The sequence below is a fragment of the Gopherus evgoodei genome, chromosome 7 (genome assembly GCF_007399415.2).
Source record: "Gopherus evgoodei ecotype Sinaloan lineage chromosome 7, rGopEvg1_v1.p, whole genome shotgun sequence".
NCBI classification, from domain to species: Eukaryota; Metazoa; Chordata; order Testudines; family Testudinidae; genus Gopherus; species Gopherus evgoodei.
Window position 1 is genome coordinate 23,974,661 of NC_044328.1, and position 19,000 is coordinate 23,993,660.

The window sequence follows — 19,000 nt, forward strand, 5'->3', positions numbered from 1 at the left end:
AATAGAGAGTTAACCTAGGTTTACTAAGATTGGACTGATCTTTTTCTTCACAATTGAATAATTTTGTGTTATTGTAGCAACACGTTTGTTATGCTTCAAAAATTGTCCAGGGTCAGTATGTCATATATATATTAGCAATAAAAACTGTTACGTTTGGCTATTAAGTGCTCTGCTGACAGAGAAGGTTCTCAGTACAAGATTTTCACTGTATTTCAGTGTTGTCTTTGAGTTATATAAATGATTCACTTTTAATGTATCTATCTTCATATTTCTATTCTCAAATAAAGATAAATATTTTTCAGCTCTTGTCAATTTCAAGGAGCAGCATTGCAGAACCAAACTTAATTGATTATTATAGAAATTATTAGCATTATGCTCCACAAATCATTGTTTTTCTATTAGGTTGTTAATAATTTTTTTACAAATCTTATTTCTCAGATGAATAGTAAGATAAAACATTTTCAGATTGGATTGTTACTTTCATGTCAAAATTTATTTGAATGTATCTTGATCGCTTTAGTGCTATAAACGTTTGTGCTTCCTATTATACAAATTATTTATCTTTAGAATTAAGCGTATTTGTTGAATGCATAACTCAGATTTAGTTTACAGATTTATCTTAATTTTCATCATTCAGTGACACAAAGCAATAAATAGAAATGACCTAGCACTAAAATAATCATATAGAAGTTATTCTTTTCAGATAACTGTAAAATATTAATAGAAACCTGTTGAGAGAACTAAAGTGAAATCCACAGTATCTCAATCTTTTTAGAAAAGCTAAATTAGATATATAATCCTTGGATGTACATGAAGTGCTGTGCATTAGAGTTGAGATATTACGTGATAAGACGTGATTTTATAACTACAAACTACATGGAACTGTCCTGCTAGATGTAGCAAGAATCTCTGATATTCCTTGAATACTCATTTCATCAGAATTGTTTTTGCAAATGTGTAGACATAATAGGTAAATTCTGTTTTGATACACCATGCAAACACCATTAACTTCAGAGGATGATTTGTGGGTGCAATGGAGAGGATTATTTGGGCCTATATCTTTTCAGATATTCAGGAAGGTGGCTTATGCACTTAAAGTTAAGAGGTGCTCAAGAGCTATCCTGAATTGAGGCCTTAATTATTTGCCATAGGCCCTTATTTAAACACATACTAAAGTTCAATTAACTTCAATAGGATTTAAGCCTGTGCTTGAAGTTCAATATGCGCTTAATGGCTTTACTGAATATGGATTAATTTAAGCTTTATGGATTAATTAATGCTTCAGTGCTGTACTAAATTTTGACCACAATACCTGTAATTTGTTATGTGTCATTCTGTTGTAAACCAGATATTTTATATTTCTACCACTAATTAGTAGCATTTGAAGGATCCTCCAGATACACTTTCAGAGGACTAGGATATTATTTTATTGTGAATTTACTGTGACTATTACTGTATGAATTTCACTTTAATTTGTTTCCAGAACAAAGTGTTCATTTACCGGGGGAAGGAATATGAACGTCGTGAAGACTTTGAAGCAAGGTTATTAACCCAATTTCCAAATGCCGAAAAAATGAAGACAACATCTCCACCAGGCGATGATATTAAAAACTCCCCTGGTCAGTGTATCCTTGGAAATTGCTACATGCATATGCTCATGTAATCTAATCAGACTGAGAATGTGGTGGTGTTGCTAAAATTGCACAAAAGTTCACCGCACTTTTTATGTTTTTATTGATATATTACTGTCTTTATACCCATTTTCAAGAGACATTTCTCAGTTGAACTATCTCTCCTGCATAATTTAAACTCTGTCTCTTTTCAATTCTTAACCTGTCAATTCAGATATTCAGTGTTTTACTGTAAAACCCAAACTTAATTTACCACCCAAATTTCACAAGCCGGTATCAGAGCAAATTGTAAGGTGAGTTTTCCGTTATTTCTACCTTCTTACCAATCTGGGTGAATGGCCTGCACACAACACTTAATTAACATAAACCCTTGTAAACTGTAATTCTTCTTCTTTGTTGTTATAGTGCGTGTTTGATTTTAAAAATAAGTTTCTATAAGCAGCCATTGAAGATAATACAAACACACAACTCTTGAGGAGGTGAGCCCAAGCTCATATCACAATGGGGTTCTGATCCATAACTGGAACTGTTCGGCGGTACCACAAACCAAAATATAAATAATAATAAAAGTGACAGTAGAACCTCAGAGTTATGAACACCTCGGGAATGGAGGTTGTTCATAACGCTGAAATGTTCGTAACTCTCAACAAAGTGCTATGGTTCTTTCGAAAGTTTACAACTGAACATTGACTTAATACAGCTTTGAAGCTTTACCGTACCAAAGAAAAATGCTGCTTTCCCTTTATTTTTTAGTAGTTTATGTTTAACACAGTCCTGTACTGTATTTTGTTTTGTTTTGGGGTATTTTGGTCTCTGGTGCTGCCTGATTGCGTACTTCTGGTTCCAAATGAGGTGTGTGGTTGACTAGTCAGTTCATAACTCTGAGGTTCTACTGCAGTTACTTCACTTCTTTGGGCTGGCTCCATGCCTAAGTAGAGGACTGTGTTAGTTGCAACATCACAGTTCAGTGAATGATGTGATACTGTAGCCAAGCAGGAACCAAGCAACCATTATATTCACAGACATGACAAGAGCTGAAAGCAGAAAAGTAAAGTATGAATTTTAAACACTATCATGCTGAATTTTCCATTTTACCTGGCTACTTATAGCTCTTCAGACAATATTGATAAAGTTTCCAGGACCTGGCCCTTAATCTTTGCAGACTACCTTTAGCCCCTGAGTAAAGAACCCTTGTAGTTACTAAAAACAACTGCACACCTCTGCAGTTGTAAGATAAAAAGGGAATTAGTGGGTTACAGATTGTTGCAATAAGCAATAAATCCAGTGTTTCTGTTAAGTCCAGTATTTTTGGTGTCTAAAGCCATTCATTATGGATTTACCGCTTACTACAATATTTTGTAACCCACTCTAACAGGTGTGCACTCACCACTCCAGGACCTCAGCCAGTCAGCCTGCAAACCCCAGCAGCCAGCTAGGAACTGTCTGTCGCTCCCTCCATTCCTGCTTGCAGCACTGCTCTGTCCTCGGTGCTGGCAATTCTCTCAGCCCTCCAGAGACACAGTCCTTCTTCTCTGGGCTCCCAGCAAAGAACTGAACTCTGCCCTGCAGCTCCCTTTTTATATGGGTCTGCTTGGCCCTTATTAGCTGTCTCAAGTGCAGTCTCCCTAGGGCTCCTTTTAACCCCTTTTCTGCCGCTGAGGGGCAGGCACCTCATCACACGCACTCTTTTTGTCCTATGACCGCAGAAGTGTTAACGGGCCACTCTACCTTGAATGGTCCCTTACAATATGTGCTAACTACTTATAATAAACAGTTTGTTCCACTTTGTATTTTGCTGTGATGCTGGGAGTTCCTTTCCCAGACCTGAAGAAGAGCTCTGGGTACGTCTTCACAACCCGCCGTATCAGCGGATAGTAATCGATTGCTCAGGGATCGATGTATCGCTTCTCATCTAGACGCGATATATCGATCCCCGAACGTGCTTATATCGATTCCGTAACTCCACCAACCCGAACGGAGTTGCAGAATCGACAGGGGGAGCCGCGGACATTGATCCCGCGCCGTGAGGACGGTGAGTAATTCGATCTTAGATATTCACGTAGCTGAAGTTGCTTATCTAAGATCGATTTTCCCCCGTAGTGTAGACCAGCCCTCTGTGTGGCTCGAAACCTTGTCTCTCTCACCAGCAGATGTTGATCCAGTATTGTTCTTATGTTCTTATCTTGTATCAGACCAATCTCTGCTGGTCCAATTACCTCACTAATATCTTGGGACCGACACGGCTACAACTACACTGCATCCATACATGCCTCTAGACTCAGAGCCCTGGGGCAAACTGCGACTCTTCTTCCTTGTTATTAGAGAGGTTCAGCAGTATTTTATTTAAATGATCTAATGACTAAACATATTGTTAATACAAAATGTTTGCAGTTATGCAATCTGTTTGGTTTTTTTAATTCAGTTTCTATAGGGTGAATGAGGTCCAAAGATTTGAGTATTCACGGCCTGTCCGAAAAGGAGAGAAAAACCCAGATAGTGAATTTGCGGTAATTTTCTTTTCTTTTTTTGTGAATGCAGCATAGCTGTTATGTTTTGGTTTGTTGGTGGCAGGTTGGTTGATTTTTGTAACTGCAATAAAATGGGACTGAATTTATTATGAGTGCAATGAAAACTACATGTATCATGAATTCTTTTTTATAGCACGAAGAAAAATGAACAAGGCTGTCTTTAGTCTGTTGAACACTTGACCGCTTTGCAGGAGAAATACAAAACTGTCAGGCCTTAAAATGTAACCATCCTTCACTGAAAGCTGTCTTACCGTAAGGATCCCAGCCAGGCATCCTTTAAAAATCAGTCTTTGCTACAGCAGTACAATTTTACAAAGCCATATGGTTCACCATATGGTCAATAAAGCTCTCTCTCTCTCTTATCACAGCCTGTGACCACCAAGTTGGTTACAACAAACCACAAAATCAAGTGCTTTCCCCTTCCCTTCCCACCTTATTCATGGCGTAGGAGGAAGAATAATACTAACGGTACTTTGTACTTATGTATAATTTTTCAATTGTAAATCTCAATTTTCTTTAGACTAGTAGGCTCCTTGTGCCTTTGAATAGACTGGAATTGGTTTACTAGAGCAGAGAACTGTGAACAGCTTCCCCAGTTTCATTGTCCATTTCACCATTTGCTCTGAATACAGAGCTGCAGTCTTACGCCTCCATACAAGCTAGCCAATTTTAATCGGCTGTGCTTTGAGGGGCTGGTGTGATGCGGAACTCCAGAGTGTCATTTCAGGCAGAAGATACTGAGAGTTTCCCCCTACCAGGCCAGCCTATCCTGATTCACTTGACAAGCCCTGTGCCACAGCAGGCTGTTCTGGTACTCAAAGTAAACTTGGCTGCTAATCAAAGTGATCCCAGATGAGATGGAAGAAAATGCTCCCATCATCAATGGATGATGCTGGTGCAAAAACCAACAAAGATGTTTTGGCGAGATAAAGTGCTACAATGTACAATGCATCTTGATTTCCAATTAAAAAAAATTAAAATAACTAAAACCCTTAGGAGTCTAGGGCCAGATTTTTAAAGGCACGTAGGCACCTAATGTGATTTTCAAAAGCACCTAGGTGCTTAACTCTAGGCATCTAGTTGCTTTTGAAAATCCCACTAGGTACGTGAATACCTTTAAAAATCAGGCCCTTGTATCCTATTGACTTTCAATGGGACGTAGGCTCCTAAATGAGCTAGGGGCTAATAAAAGACAGCCATGCCAATATATTCCCCATTTAAAATGGGGAGGCAGGGCCAGATAAAACAAAATTAAGTAAAGAAACATTTTCATCATGACTTTAACATTTACAGACATGAGAGAGCAATAATTAAAACAATAATTTCTTTTAAAATTGAAGAAGTTTTCAGATTAGGCTGCTTCTCCTTGCACTTAAACTCACTGAGATTTTTGATGAAAGATACAGTCTGTAAAGCACTTTTTAAGGCACTAATGTGACAACCCTCAAGGTTGCACCTGGGAAACTTCTTTTCAGCTATATTTAAAATTGTCCAGTCAGAGAATGGAGTGGAGGATTTCTGTAGACAGATAAATTTGTTCCTGAAGTCTCTCATCCCACTTTGTCTAATGTGCTTTTCACATGAGAGACTGATTAGTTGGAAAATGACAGTTCAATAGAAGCAGGTGGACTTTTACATAACGTTACCCTTTAGTTAAAAGACCAATGTTTGACTGTTAAATAGCACATTAGCGAGCATATTGAAACCAATCTCGCCACAGACATAGCCCTGAAATACACATAGATTCCATTTGCAAATTTTTTTTTAGCTTTGTAATTTCTGTACTGGTGCCGTTCTTCTTTCTGATAAAGAATTTGTAGATCTTTGGTTAGGATAAAAGCTATCAATCTGCTAACATGCTATTTCTAACCTTTTTAATGTTATATTTGCAGAATATGTGGATTGAGAGAACCATCTATGTGACAGCATATAAATTACCAGGGATTTTAAGATGGTTTGAAGTCAAATCAGTTTTCATGGTAAGAACAAATCAGAATGAATTTACTGAGACTACTTAGAACTTTTTTTTTTCCAGTTACTGAATATATGCAGTGTATATAACTCTGCTTAACCTCAAAGTCTAATCAATGGAACTATATGTAACCTGCTAAAGGAATGGGGACTTATATACCCACTCTTCTCATCAGGAATACTGTTGTTTATTGACTAAGGTGAATGCTCAGATAGCAAAAGTAGTATTCTTCCATCACTAGTACAAAAATATGAATGGTATGAACCTATAGGCCCTGATTCAGCAAGATTTTTAGCGCTTCTTACCTTTAAGCACAGGGAGTAGCCTCGTTAAAATCAAAGGGATTACTCATTCATTGCTGTATAAGTAGGCTTGAAAGGATTAGATTTTTAACATTGTGTCAATTTCACCGTAAACACACAAATCAGCAAACAAGTATTTCCAGTTTTAATAATAATAAAAATACAGATAGGCAAAGTAAGAACAATGATACTTGAGATCTTACTTGAGTTTGATTTATGGATGTTTATTTTGTACATTTTGACATGAAGCTGACAATTTGTGTTTTAGCAGTTACAAACCTTTAACTTTTTGATTCTCTACATCTACTGTCATTAAGTATTGTCTGACCTCTCCATAATTTCCCACAACTGTGAAAATTTACATAAATAAAAATTGAAAAATGCTTCAAACAAATGATTTTGCACAATTATGAAACTGTTAACTGATAAGAATTTAAAAATACTTAAAAATAAATATAATATTATCTGTCAAAATTATTTAAATTAAAAAAATTCTGCCAGGGGCCCTAATTTGTAAGGACCACAAAAGTATTGCTTTTTAAAAGTAGGAATTGGATAACTTAACTGTAATTCATCCAAGAGAAGACAAACTAAATTAAATTACTTGTGCTGACTAAATTTCTTTTGTAAATATCATTAGTGATTAAATGTTTGAGTTCTCTCTGTTTTTTAAACTTGGCTAAAATATGCCCTAAAAACTTCACCAAGATTTTTATCAAATGTGTTCCTCCTTTTTCTAGTTCATACCTGTTTACATAAAATATATCCATAAAATATCTTACGTACTAAATTAACTGTAATTTTTAAGTTGAAATGAAAACATTGTTACTTGCTGCAGTTTTTAAATCTTCCTTGTGAGGCTTTTAAAAAAAAACAAACAGAAAGAACAATTTGCATATGGTTAATTAAAAGCATTTTATTGCTCCATTGAGATTCGGTTGGACAGTTGTATTTAGATAAACAAAAGTAATGCAGAAAATGACTATGGTATCTATAGTAACAGAATATGAATGTGATGTTTGACAGTATTAGGCAACTGAATAAAACATTTTGATTTTTTTTTGTATTTTTATATTTTCAGCATAATCCTGATAGAGATGATAGCATTTACCTTCCCTGTTGCAAGAATTGTTTTCTGTAAAACCTAGCATATCCAATGAAAATTCTTTCACCTTCTGAGTTAAGAACACGGTCTGACAGGCCACTTCATCCACTGTGTACATGTGCACTTTTAATTCTGCGCATCTGATAGAAATGTGCATGAATCTGTCTAATGGAGTTCTTTCTATATGCCTTTTGTAAGCAAGGATTATATTAGTCACAGTTGAAAAAAGGAAACAGAAACAAAAGTACCTTAATGTTAGAGGAGAGCAAAGGATGCTCTGACTGACTATGTAAGATCTATTTACTACAAAAGCAGTTATTTGTATCAGGTAAAACTCTAGCAGCAAAATTGCAAATCTTGTACCTCTATAACACAACATTTTATTTCTGGAGTTAAATACTCTGGGTACATTACAGAACACAATGAATTAAACTCCTTTGAATATTTTATAAGTTGTTGATAGAACTAGGAAATTCCATTTTAAATAAAGAGTTGATGCCACATCATAACATTGACTAGAGAGGATTAAATAATTTAATAGAGGAATTAATTTATTTTTTCTTTTTGTAAATAACTAATAGCAGCTTATGATTTCCTTTAATGTGTTGTTTGAAATTATTTGCTTCACTTTTACTAATATTTCTTGGTCTGTAGATTGTTTGCAAGCAGGTTGTTTAAATTTAAGCTCTGAAATTTTAATTGGACTCACAGATCATATACTGGCGTTTGTAATGAATGGATGAGCATAACTTCTAAAATCAGGTTTCTGGTTTGAATACACAGATTTACAAGTTCAGTATTCATTTTAAAAGTTTGTGTGCACAAACTTAGTTACAGACAGAGTAATTTGTCATGAAACCTTGAATTCTAAAATAAATGCTCAAAATACACTTTAAAAAATTATAATTAAAACAGACTTGATTTAATCAGATAACAGGTGTAAGAGTGACAACTGAAGAAATTTGATTATAAGTGGCTCTTAGAAGCATGTTAAGCAACTGATAGCTAGCTAGAAGTGCTTCATTTATGCAGAGTTTATGTAAATTAGAGTGTAATCAGCTACACACTTGCATTTTCCTAACAGGCCCCAATTAACGCCCCCCACACGCCTTTTGCATTCCTACCACAACATTTTTTGGATAAATAGGCTAGAACTTTATCATTCTTTAAGTGAGAGACTTCCAAAATGTGGTGAGTGGATCACTTAGGGTATTTAGAGGACTTGCTGGTGGTCTGTAAAGAGCTTGCTCTCTTCATAGAGAGTGTTAAATCACATTAATATGTATTTTAGCTATATTTTAAATATTTTCCAGATATTACTTTTAGACATAACCAACTGCTGTAGTTGCCAAAAGGATGTTATCTGATCATAAATGATGGGAGGTGATCCCTATGATTTCAATAGGAAGGAGGTGCATACAGTGCAATCTCTCTATTAAGAACCGATTCACCTTATTAAAGAGTTTGAGGACCCCTACTTTAAACAATGTAATAACTTTAGACCATAGCATAGAATCATAGAACTGGAAGGGACCTCGAGAGGTCATCTAGTCCAGTCCCCTGCACTCATGACCATCCCTGACAGGGGTTTGTCCAACTTGCTCTTAAAAATCCTCAACGATGGATATTCCACAGCCTCCCTAGGCAATTTATTCCAGTGCTTAACCACTCTGACAGGAAGTTTTTCCTAATGTCCAACCTAAACCGCCCTTGCTGCAATTTAAGCCCATTTCTTCTTGTCCTATCTTCAGAAGTTAAGAACAACAATTTTTCTCCCTTCTCCTTGTAACAACCTTTTATGTACTTGAAAACTGTTATCATGTCCCCTCTCAATCTTCTCTTTTTCAGACTAAACAAAACCAACTTTTTCAATCTTCCCTCGTAGGTCATGTTTTCAAGACCTTTAATCATTTTTGTTGCTCTTCTCTGGACTTTCTCCAGTGTGTCCATATCTTTCCTGAAATGTGGCGCCCAGAACTGGACACAATACCCCAGTTGAGGTCTAAGCAGTGTGAAGTAGAGCGGAAGAATTACTTCTCATAGCTTGCTTACAATACTGCTAATACATCTGTAGCGAAGCGACGACTCACCAGCACAGTGCCTCCTGCTGGTCATCCAGGGAATTAGCTTTTCCAGCCTTGGAGTGCCCTCTGCCGGCCGGTATCCCCACAGATATCCCAGAATGATCTTTGCTTTTTTTTGCAACAGCGTTACACCGTTGACTCATATTTAGCTTGTGATCCACTATGACCCCCAGATCCCTTTTCGCAGTACTCTTTCCTAGGCAGTCATTTCTCATTTTGCATGAGAAGAAGGCATATTTTTGATTTAATTATCCAAAATAGAATGAAGACAGTGATATCTGCTGGATAAATTTGTTGGCCTTTTTTACAACATATTTAATACAACTTCCTGAGAGGCTGCCAAAACAGTTACTGCAAAAGCACCTTCTCCCTTTTTAACATTTGAGTTTCTGAAGAGCACATCATCAAATTCCATCAGACAATCCAGTCGTAGATGCTGGCTCTGCTGTTACCATAATGGTAACTGAATCACTCTTGTGTACCCACTAAGAGCTGCATTTCTATAAGTCGTCTTAGCATAATTTTCTTCAGTATCTCACTAGAAGCTCACTTGGGCTCTGTCAAAGTAATTCCAATGTTTTAGACTTGCTTGATCTTTCTGAGAGCCTTGGCCTATGCAGTAATTATGCTGTAAGAGTGAAAAATGGTAAACCTTTTATCTTTTATATCATATCAGTTACTGCAGTATTGACACTATATATCTTGCCTAGTAGAAACGGCACCTTCCTGCAGCTGTTGACTAAAATTCCTCTTTCACTCTAAAATCTATTAGTTATCATTGGGATGGTTTTGTGAGGAGCAAACTATTCAAGTGTGGTCTGTTACATGACTACTGGACCAGTAATTAAAACTTATTTTTGTGCTGTTCTTTCAGGTTGAAATCAGTCCACTGGAAAATGCAATAGAAACTATGCAGTTAACAAATGATAAGATCAATAATATGGTTCAACAACATTTGAATGATGCAGACCTACCTATTAACCCCCTCTCTATGCTACTTAATGGCATTGTGGATCCTGCCGTCATGGGAGGATTCACAAACTATGAAAAGGTATGTTCAGAATTAGCTTTGTTTGCTCATGGAATCTAATCAAGTGTGTGTGGTGTCTACGGGTGCATGAGTAAACACATGCATTATAGGTCAGTTTTGGAAAGCTAAAATTTTCCACATCTCAAGTATATTATAAATGGGTGATATTTATAAAGGAATTCTGTGGGCTGAAGTAAGAGAAACAACTATAAGGATTTTTAACAGTGAGAGTTATTAACCATTGGACCAATTTCCCAAGAGGTGTGGTAGATTCCATCATTTGAAATCTTTAAATGAATATTTGATAACTTTATAAAATTTATGCTTGTAGTTCAACTGAAATTTATTGGAGCTGATGCAGGTATTACTGGGTGAAATTCTGTGGCTTGTGTTATACAGCTGGTCATACTAGATGATCAAGTAGTCTCTTCCTGCCTTAACATCTATGACGTCAAGATAATTGGGGTTAATTTAGTGAAAGTGCATCATTATTATATATTAGTTAATATACAGTCCATCCCAAATATATTTGAATGACTCCAGCTGCTTATCACAGACTTAGTCTGATAAATATGTTCACGAGAGCTTAGTATAAAAATGGTGAAAATGTAATAACTATATTAGTGCTTATTCAAACGGCTGTACATAGGCAATAAGTTTTTGTAAGATAACTAATGGGGACATGTGGTTTGTACGTAGGGTGACCAGACAGCAAGTGTGTAAAATTGGGACGGGGGTAAGAGGGTAATAGGAGCCTACATAAGACAAAGCCCCAAATATCGGGACTGGCCCTATAAAATCGAGACATCTGGTCATCCTATTTGCACTCTCTGAGCTCTTATCGGAAGAACTCTTCCAGCCTCCAACATCCCTAATCTAGTTTACCTATATAAGACACTTAAACCACTGGACACTGATATATAGTATTGTGGAACATAAATCATGTCGTGCTGCAGCATGTATTGGCTTCAAAATTTAACTAATCTTCCTAGTGACCCCCAAAATTGCACTTAGGCACAATACCCATAATTGTAGATGAGGAGGACATAAGAACTAAGTTAAACCCTTCAACCATACTTCTTGCTTGACCAGAGGTTTCAGTGTTGAGCAGCATATGATAATAGTCCTCCCCCTTCCCCAAAAGGAAGGATATCATGATCTCATGCACTATTAAATTGTCATTTATTGCTTTTAATTATGTATTTATTTGTAGGCATGTTATTACTAATAACATGATATTTTGTAGCAAAATCTTTTGGTTTTATTCATTTTCCTTTGCTTTAACTAAAAGCCTTCCTAGATAGTAAATGTTCAGTCTTTTCTGAAATAACTGGTACTTTTCTGTTTTCATTAGGCTTTTTTTACTGAAAAATACATGCATGAGCACCCAGAAGATCACGAAAAGATAGAAAAACTAAAGGACCTCATAGCATGGCAGGTAAACTGTCTAATTCAAATCATGCCTGGGTCAAGTGGCATACAAAGGCAACCTGCTGTCACTTGTGACAAAATTCAGGCATCAAACCATTCACCCTAGTGTATACATTTCCGTGGCATTTAGACTGTCTTGGAACATGAGCTAAAGTTCATCTTTTCAAATCTGACATAGTTTGTCATTTGATAATCCCATAAGTGACTAACATTATTAACCCATTTTTTTATTACATAGTCTCTCCTGTTACCAGTTTAGAGATACAAATACACTTTCACTTTCAAATGACTCAATATCTTATGATTGTGTTGGCCAATTCTGTTGTAAATTTAGTTGTAATTTTTTCCAATATAGTGCTAAATTAATAAAGAATTACAATAAAAACTAAGTTAGGCATATTAAGGCCCTTCAGTTTAAGAACTCAATTTAAATGCCTAGGTTACATGTTCAACCATAAGTCTGTCCCTTTATGCAAATGCTTTATAATGTAGTCTGTTTACATGATCACTTGTTGTTCCTCCAAACAATTTTTTTCCACAACCACAGATGTGCATATGTACCATCTTGTAGTACTGTATATTGTGTACAATAGATAGTCAGTTAAAGTCGCATATACACAAAATGTGTAGGAGGCAAGAATTTCTGCGAAGGCTTTGCCTCATTCCCAGCACCCCTTACAAAATTGGGGGGGGGGGTAGATAGATAGGCATATGTAACAAATGTATGTATTACTATATTTACACACAGACGATATATACATAAATATCATAATATATAGTGGAATTCTACAATGCCATTTTTACAATCATTGTTCACAGAAGAAACATACTTTAAATAACTTAAGAGGTGTCACAGATATTTGTAGTGAACCAGAATTAGAACCCAGATCTCCAAATCCCATCCCTTAAAGATAGTACTATCCTTCCTCTGTGAAGAGCTGCATTTATGTCTTCCAAAGAATACATTTCAGGAAAAACAGGAAACCACATTCTAGCTGTGTTGTAAGGCTATACTCTGATATTTTTTCATTGGCATCAGAATAATTTTATGATAAAAATCCACAGATGTTACTGGAAATGTTTTTACCCTGAAAAAAGTATATTATAGTGTTTTATATTCAATTCTGACTTTATAATAAATGGAATAATATACATTTCTAGAGGATTCAATTTTAGATGTAGTAGAAACCAAAGATATAAAATTCAAAAATCCTTGGAAGGCCATAAAACTATTGCAGAACAAACACTAGTTTGGTCTGCAAAAGTTGTATTGATTTTTTTTTTAATTTGTTTCCCTGTAAGGTTTTACAGCAGATTGGGTTGTAGGGACTTCAGATTCTAGAGAGGAAAATAATTTGACCCCAAGAGAGTAACTTCATGTCAGCACTGTCATTACCCCTAATGACCATATTAAAAATGAATTGTATTGGTGCTCATGAACACACTTAACCCCCAAAGACGATCATCCTGCTGGCAACACATGTACATTAAAATAAGAATAAACACTGGAAAATGCATTATTTAAAATTTGTACGTTTTGTTTTGTCAATGTGTTTAAAAATACACACAACTTTCTTGTCACTAGTTTAATTCCAAGTGTGAATTTAATTCTAAGCAATTTAAAGACAAGAGATTAATACAAATATTTTTCTGAAACTGTCATCAGTAAGGTGATAAAAATCAAAAAGGAAAAGGAATAATTTTGAAACTGTTATAAAATTAGAGTGTTCATGATTTCTAAAACATTTCTGAAAACTTTATCAAATAGCATAACTTCATAGAAAAGGTGGCAGGTTAAAGAAAACTCTTAAACTGTATTTCACATAAGGAACAAGATGGCTCAAGGGACTGGAGAGAGATACAGTATAGAGCCTTTATCCATTAAATCACTGTTTTCACTTCATCTCCTGCTCAGCAGTTGATATCTGTTGGCCAATATGAAACACAGTAAGTTGACAGTCTCAGTCCAGTTCCTAATAAATAGGTTTCTGTATCTCAGCTGAGCATATTATAGTTGCTCAGAGATTTGATCTCTCAATATAGATCATTGTGTTAATAAAGCATTATGATATTGAATGTTGCCAGTTACCTCCATGACTATTTTGTTTGTATTGTTGCACCCCTTCACCTTTCCTTTGTCTCATTTGTCTTTTGGAAAACAACCTCTTCAGGATAGGGATAGTGCCTTCGCTTTGACAAGTGAAAAATAAAACGTGTATTTGGAATAGAATATGATTTTTTTATTCTGTATTCTTATTTTAAAATATAAGTATTGGCAGTAACTTGTATGCATGCACACCACCGGAAACAAGTAATTGGTAATAATCTTTAATTGATACTCTTTAGTTGAAGGGTAAATCTTTGTTGAGAGAGAGGGCAAAGATTTAAGACCTCATTCCTGGGCACCTTCTAGGCCAGTGGTCTCCAACCTATTTACACACAAAATCACTTCTTGAATTTAAGTGCAACCCAGAATCTACCCCATCCCTTCCCTGAGGCCCCACCCCCCTCACTCCATCCCCCCTCACTCCGTCTCTTGGTTTCCCCACCCTCACTCACGTTCACCGGGCTGGGGCAGAGGTTGGGGTTCAGGCTCTGGGCTGTGGCCGAGGGGTTTGGAGTGTAGGAGGGGGCTCTGGGCTGAGCCTGGGGCAGAGGGTTGGGGTGCAGGAGGTGGTCTAGGGTGCTGAGTCTGGGAGGGGGGTCAGGGCTGGGGCATGGGGTTGGGGTTCAGGAGGGGGTTCAGGGTATAATAGGGATTATGGGGTGCTGGCTCTGGGAGGGGACTTGGGGTTGGGATGCAGGCTCCCGCTGGGTGGTACTTACCTTGGGTGGCTCCCTGGTGGTGGCGTAGCCGGGCTAAGGCAGGCTCCCTGCCTTCCCCAAACCCACGCCACTCCCGGAAGGGGCCAACGCGCCCTTGCAGCCCTTGTGGGGGGCCCACATGGCTCTATGCACTGCGTCTCTCTGCAGGCACGACCCCTGCAGCTCCCATTGGCCGCAGTTCCCTGTTCCCAGCCAATGGGAGCTGTGGGGATGGTGCTTGCAAGCAGGAGCAGTGCACAGAGACCCCTGCCCCCCTCCCCACTACACGACCAGACTTTTAGTGGTCGGAGATTGTGATCAACTGGGAGAGTCACCAGGATCAACCAGTTGATCATGATCTACAGGTTGGTGACCACTTTTCTAGGCTCAGTCTCAAATTTGGCCTGCAGATTGGCACTACTCTCTGGAGAGGCCCCTACAGAACAGGGTGGAAGTACAGAGAGAGAGAGCAAGGTATGGGAAAATTCAGTGTTGCAAACTATGCTTTACTTAAATTGTGGATGAGAACTTTATTTTTCAGTGCTTCCATGTAGTCTAGTGTCTTCTGTTAATGTGTACTTCCAGCTACTACCCTAAATTAGTATCGTGTAAAAGAGTTACAACAGAATTCAAAAACATCCAAACTTCTGCTGTTTGAACATTGTTTTAAATTCATTAAAATCCTATGAAATGTCATGGTATCTCTCTCATGGGAAATGACTGCACTGCTGAACCACTAATATTCTAGTTTTTAAATCTACTGTATTCATTTTAGGTGTTTCTTTTTGTCTAATTTTGTGCCTTTTCATTTCCTAGAGAAATCAGATCCTGTAGTTTTATTTGACAGTATCGTTTAGATCTGAAATAGACTGTTTCATCAGCATATGACAGTAATGAAGTTCATCTCAGTATAATAGTCACTCAGCTTCTAGCCATTCTACTTAGAGCACACCAAGACTAGGATAGAGCACAAAGAATTATTTCTGTACCCTTCCCATATGGGTGAAAGTGAATTACAGCATACAACATGAAAAGTTAAAAAATAATCCCTTTCATGTAAAATGTTCCATTTCATAGTTGCTCAATTATTTAAAAAAATAGAATTGGTGTGATTTTACTGGTAGCTTTCTGTTTAAACCAAAACCCAGAACCCCTATCTGTCGTTCTTCATGGTATTAAGAAGTAAGGGCAGCTAGAGCCATGATAAACTTTTAAAAATAGAGGATAAGGAAAAATATATTATGGCATAAATAACATATGGATACATTTTTTATGTGCTGGTTACCTTGAAAAGCAGAACCCCAAATTAAGACACCATCAGGTTCTTAAATTCAGCCCTGTTCATCTAAGAAACAGCACTATCTTCCTTGTTTCCTTGCTCTCAAGCGTATCTGGTCTTCTCCCCGTCTTTGCCCTGAGAATTTTGCTTAGCAAACCCTTTAATCAAATGTCATTAAGCTCTGGGTGCGTGGTGCTCATGTTCTCAAAACTAACCTGGACTAGTTCAGACAGGCTTGGCCACTAATCTTCCTTGTTCAGCTGCTCTTGAACATCAAGGAACTTCACACAGGTTTGACTATATCCATTGTCCACTGGAGCCTGCTCATCTGCTAGTCTCTGTCATAACTAAAGAGAATGCTTAACCCGTACAGTCTTCTTAATGACCATCCAGTTGCTGTTGCTATAGCCAGTGCTATTGAGGTCGCTTGGGCCAGGCCTCTGTTTAACTTTCTGTGCAGAACTTCATATCACACTTCTATATCAAGAATTCATAACATACATTTCATTAACACCTCTGTCATAACAAGTGAGAGTTTAGCCCTATTGAATTCTGCTGCACAGCGCCAGCTGAATTTTTGTACTCAGCTTGACTCTGCAGTCATGGAAACAGATATAGGTGAGGAAATAGGATGCTTCCCCTTAGGAGCTGCAGCGGATCCTGCTCAATTCCCAAAGGAAGAAGGAACAAACTCTGTTCTTCCAGGCCCCTGGGGATGGCACCAGGGAGGTCCTGCTGAGCTTCCTCAATTTTTTGGGGCTGGGAGCAGATCTCTGAGGTTCTCTCTGGCTGGGGGCAAGTCAGCTGTAAAGAAGCCACTTACTCCAAACAGCAATTTGGGCTGGTTTCTCCAAATTGGAGATGTCAGCACAAGAGGATGGTCCTGTTGGTGCCAAAGATCTCTTCCTCTCTTCTTGTCTGCAGAGGAACTGTATATCCCCTTTTCTGCCAGCCTAATTGTTCTCAGGATTGGTCAAGCTGTTGCAGAGATCTCATTAATTTATCTCATTTATTGTTTTATTTGTACATCTATTAAAAAAAAAAGGCGCACCCATCTCTTCCTTTAGATGTTCCTTGACAATCCTTCAAAACACATCAGTGAAATGGACCCTTGCTGTAACTCTTCCCCCACCAACATATGTACTGCAAACAATGTACCCCTGGTGCAAAAATGTATAAATTTTAAGATATATTGTCCAAGTCTTCCCATTCCCTTATAGCGAGATAAAACAAATGAGCCAATGCACTCTTTACTTGGCCCTATGGAAACAGATTCATTTATTGTGGACAGAAAATTAGGAACAAGACCATTTGAAAGTTTAATTTTTTACTACTGAGTACACATCCATATGGATTATAAATAAAAGTGGATAGAGTAGAAATAAATATTGTATTTTTTGAAGAGTGCCAAGAGAAGCAACAGCTGTGTGCCGTTAAATGGCACAAAATGCATTTTATTCATGGATTCATCTTGATAAGATTTCTTAAATTTATTCACATGTAATTTAATTGTGTACTTCTTATCCTCCTTGCTAATAAGTCTGCTCATTTAGATTGCTGATCCATCATATTAGAAAAATCTGTTTTTAATCAGTATTATAGTTTAATTATGAATTATTAAGGGGAAACCTCTTAGCTTGATTGCTGTGAAGGATATCTGACTCAGAACCAGAGTACTGTGTAGGTTGGAGCTAATCTGGAAAAGGAAATATTTTTCTTAAACATGAGATATACCTACTATCAGATTCTTTTATGTTGCTGTGGGAATGAAAACGTCTCTCTTAAAACATTTTAAAAAGTCAGCTACACCTCCATACTACGAACTAATTATATAACTTTGTGTTGGCACGGATATTTTGTGACAGCAGCCTTGCAGATAATTCTCTTTTATAACTGAAAATAATATTTTAATTTATTCTCCCCCCTCCCCCACCTCACTCTCTACTAAAAATCATTGAAAACCAATTTATGATGAAAATATTGTCGTTTTTGTATGTAGAGCTGTATGTTTTCTTTAAAATTATGTTGTGTACAATATGTAAGATATTTTTTCATGATAACACAGGGTTTCACAAATAGCATGTGTTAAACAGAAATAGATATGAAGATTGTTTTTCTCTGCTGTTTATTCCCATGAAATCTGGTGGGACTGTTATTAATAGTCTAGCTCAGTGATACTCAGACTCAGGTTCACAAGTGGCTCTTTAATGTGTCTCCTTCAGCTCTTTGCAGCATATGATATTAAAACACTGATTTAATTATTAACCAATCAGGATGTTTTTAATGTGTTATTAACCAATTGTAGATGATAAAATAATAATATTTGGTCAGTCATTTTGCTGTGAGAATTATATATATAAAAACTAAATATTTCTCCTGTCATACTGTTTAAATATGAATATAGTATATTATAGTAAATGAAACAATGAATTCACACTACTGTGGCTCTTTTGGGTAATGTTGATTGCTAATTTGTCTCTTGAACCACTGAGGTCTGAGTATCACTGGTCTAGCTTTTGAGTCATATTTAAAGAGCAGTATGTTTGAGGGTTTTTTAAACATAAAGTAAAGGGGTATTTGTTCAACCTGATAAACTTAGCTGTATCTTATAATTACTGGGCAGAATTATGCATACATTAATTTTAAATTACTATGTGCAACGCAGGGTGAAAATGAAATCATATATAGTACAAAAAATCATGTTCTGCTCTAGTTGCTACTAGTATTCCATAAAAATCTCATATTCCTCTTAGAAGCCTTATAGTATATATAGAATCCTCCTTGCTCTACTCCCTTTCATGAGAGAAGACCAGAAAATTCATTGTCATCTAAT

The 19,000-nt window shown here is 36.8% G+C and overlaps 1 protein-coding gene across 1 annotated transcript in view; it reads left to right on the forward strand.

The window, feature by feature from the left end:
- Positions 1-19,000, forward strand: part of DOCK1 (dedicator of cytokinesis 1) — a 541,297-nt gene that overhangs the window by 479,474 nt on the left and 42,823 nt on the right. The window contains 6 exon segments of the mRNA XM_030568323.1: positions 1,484-1,625; positions 1,846-1,924; positions 4,054-4,138; positions 6,052-6,138; positions 10,497-10,673; positions 12,007-12,090. Coding sequence (XP_030424183.1) covers positions 1,484-1,625; positions 1,846-1,924; positions 4,054-4,138; positions 6,052-6,138; positions 10,497-10,673; positions 12,007-12,090 — 654 coding nt within the window.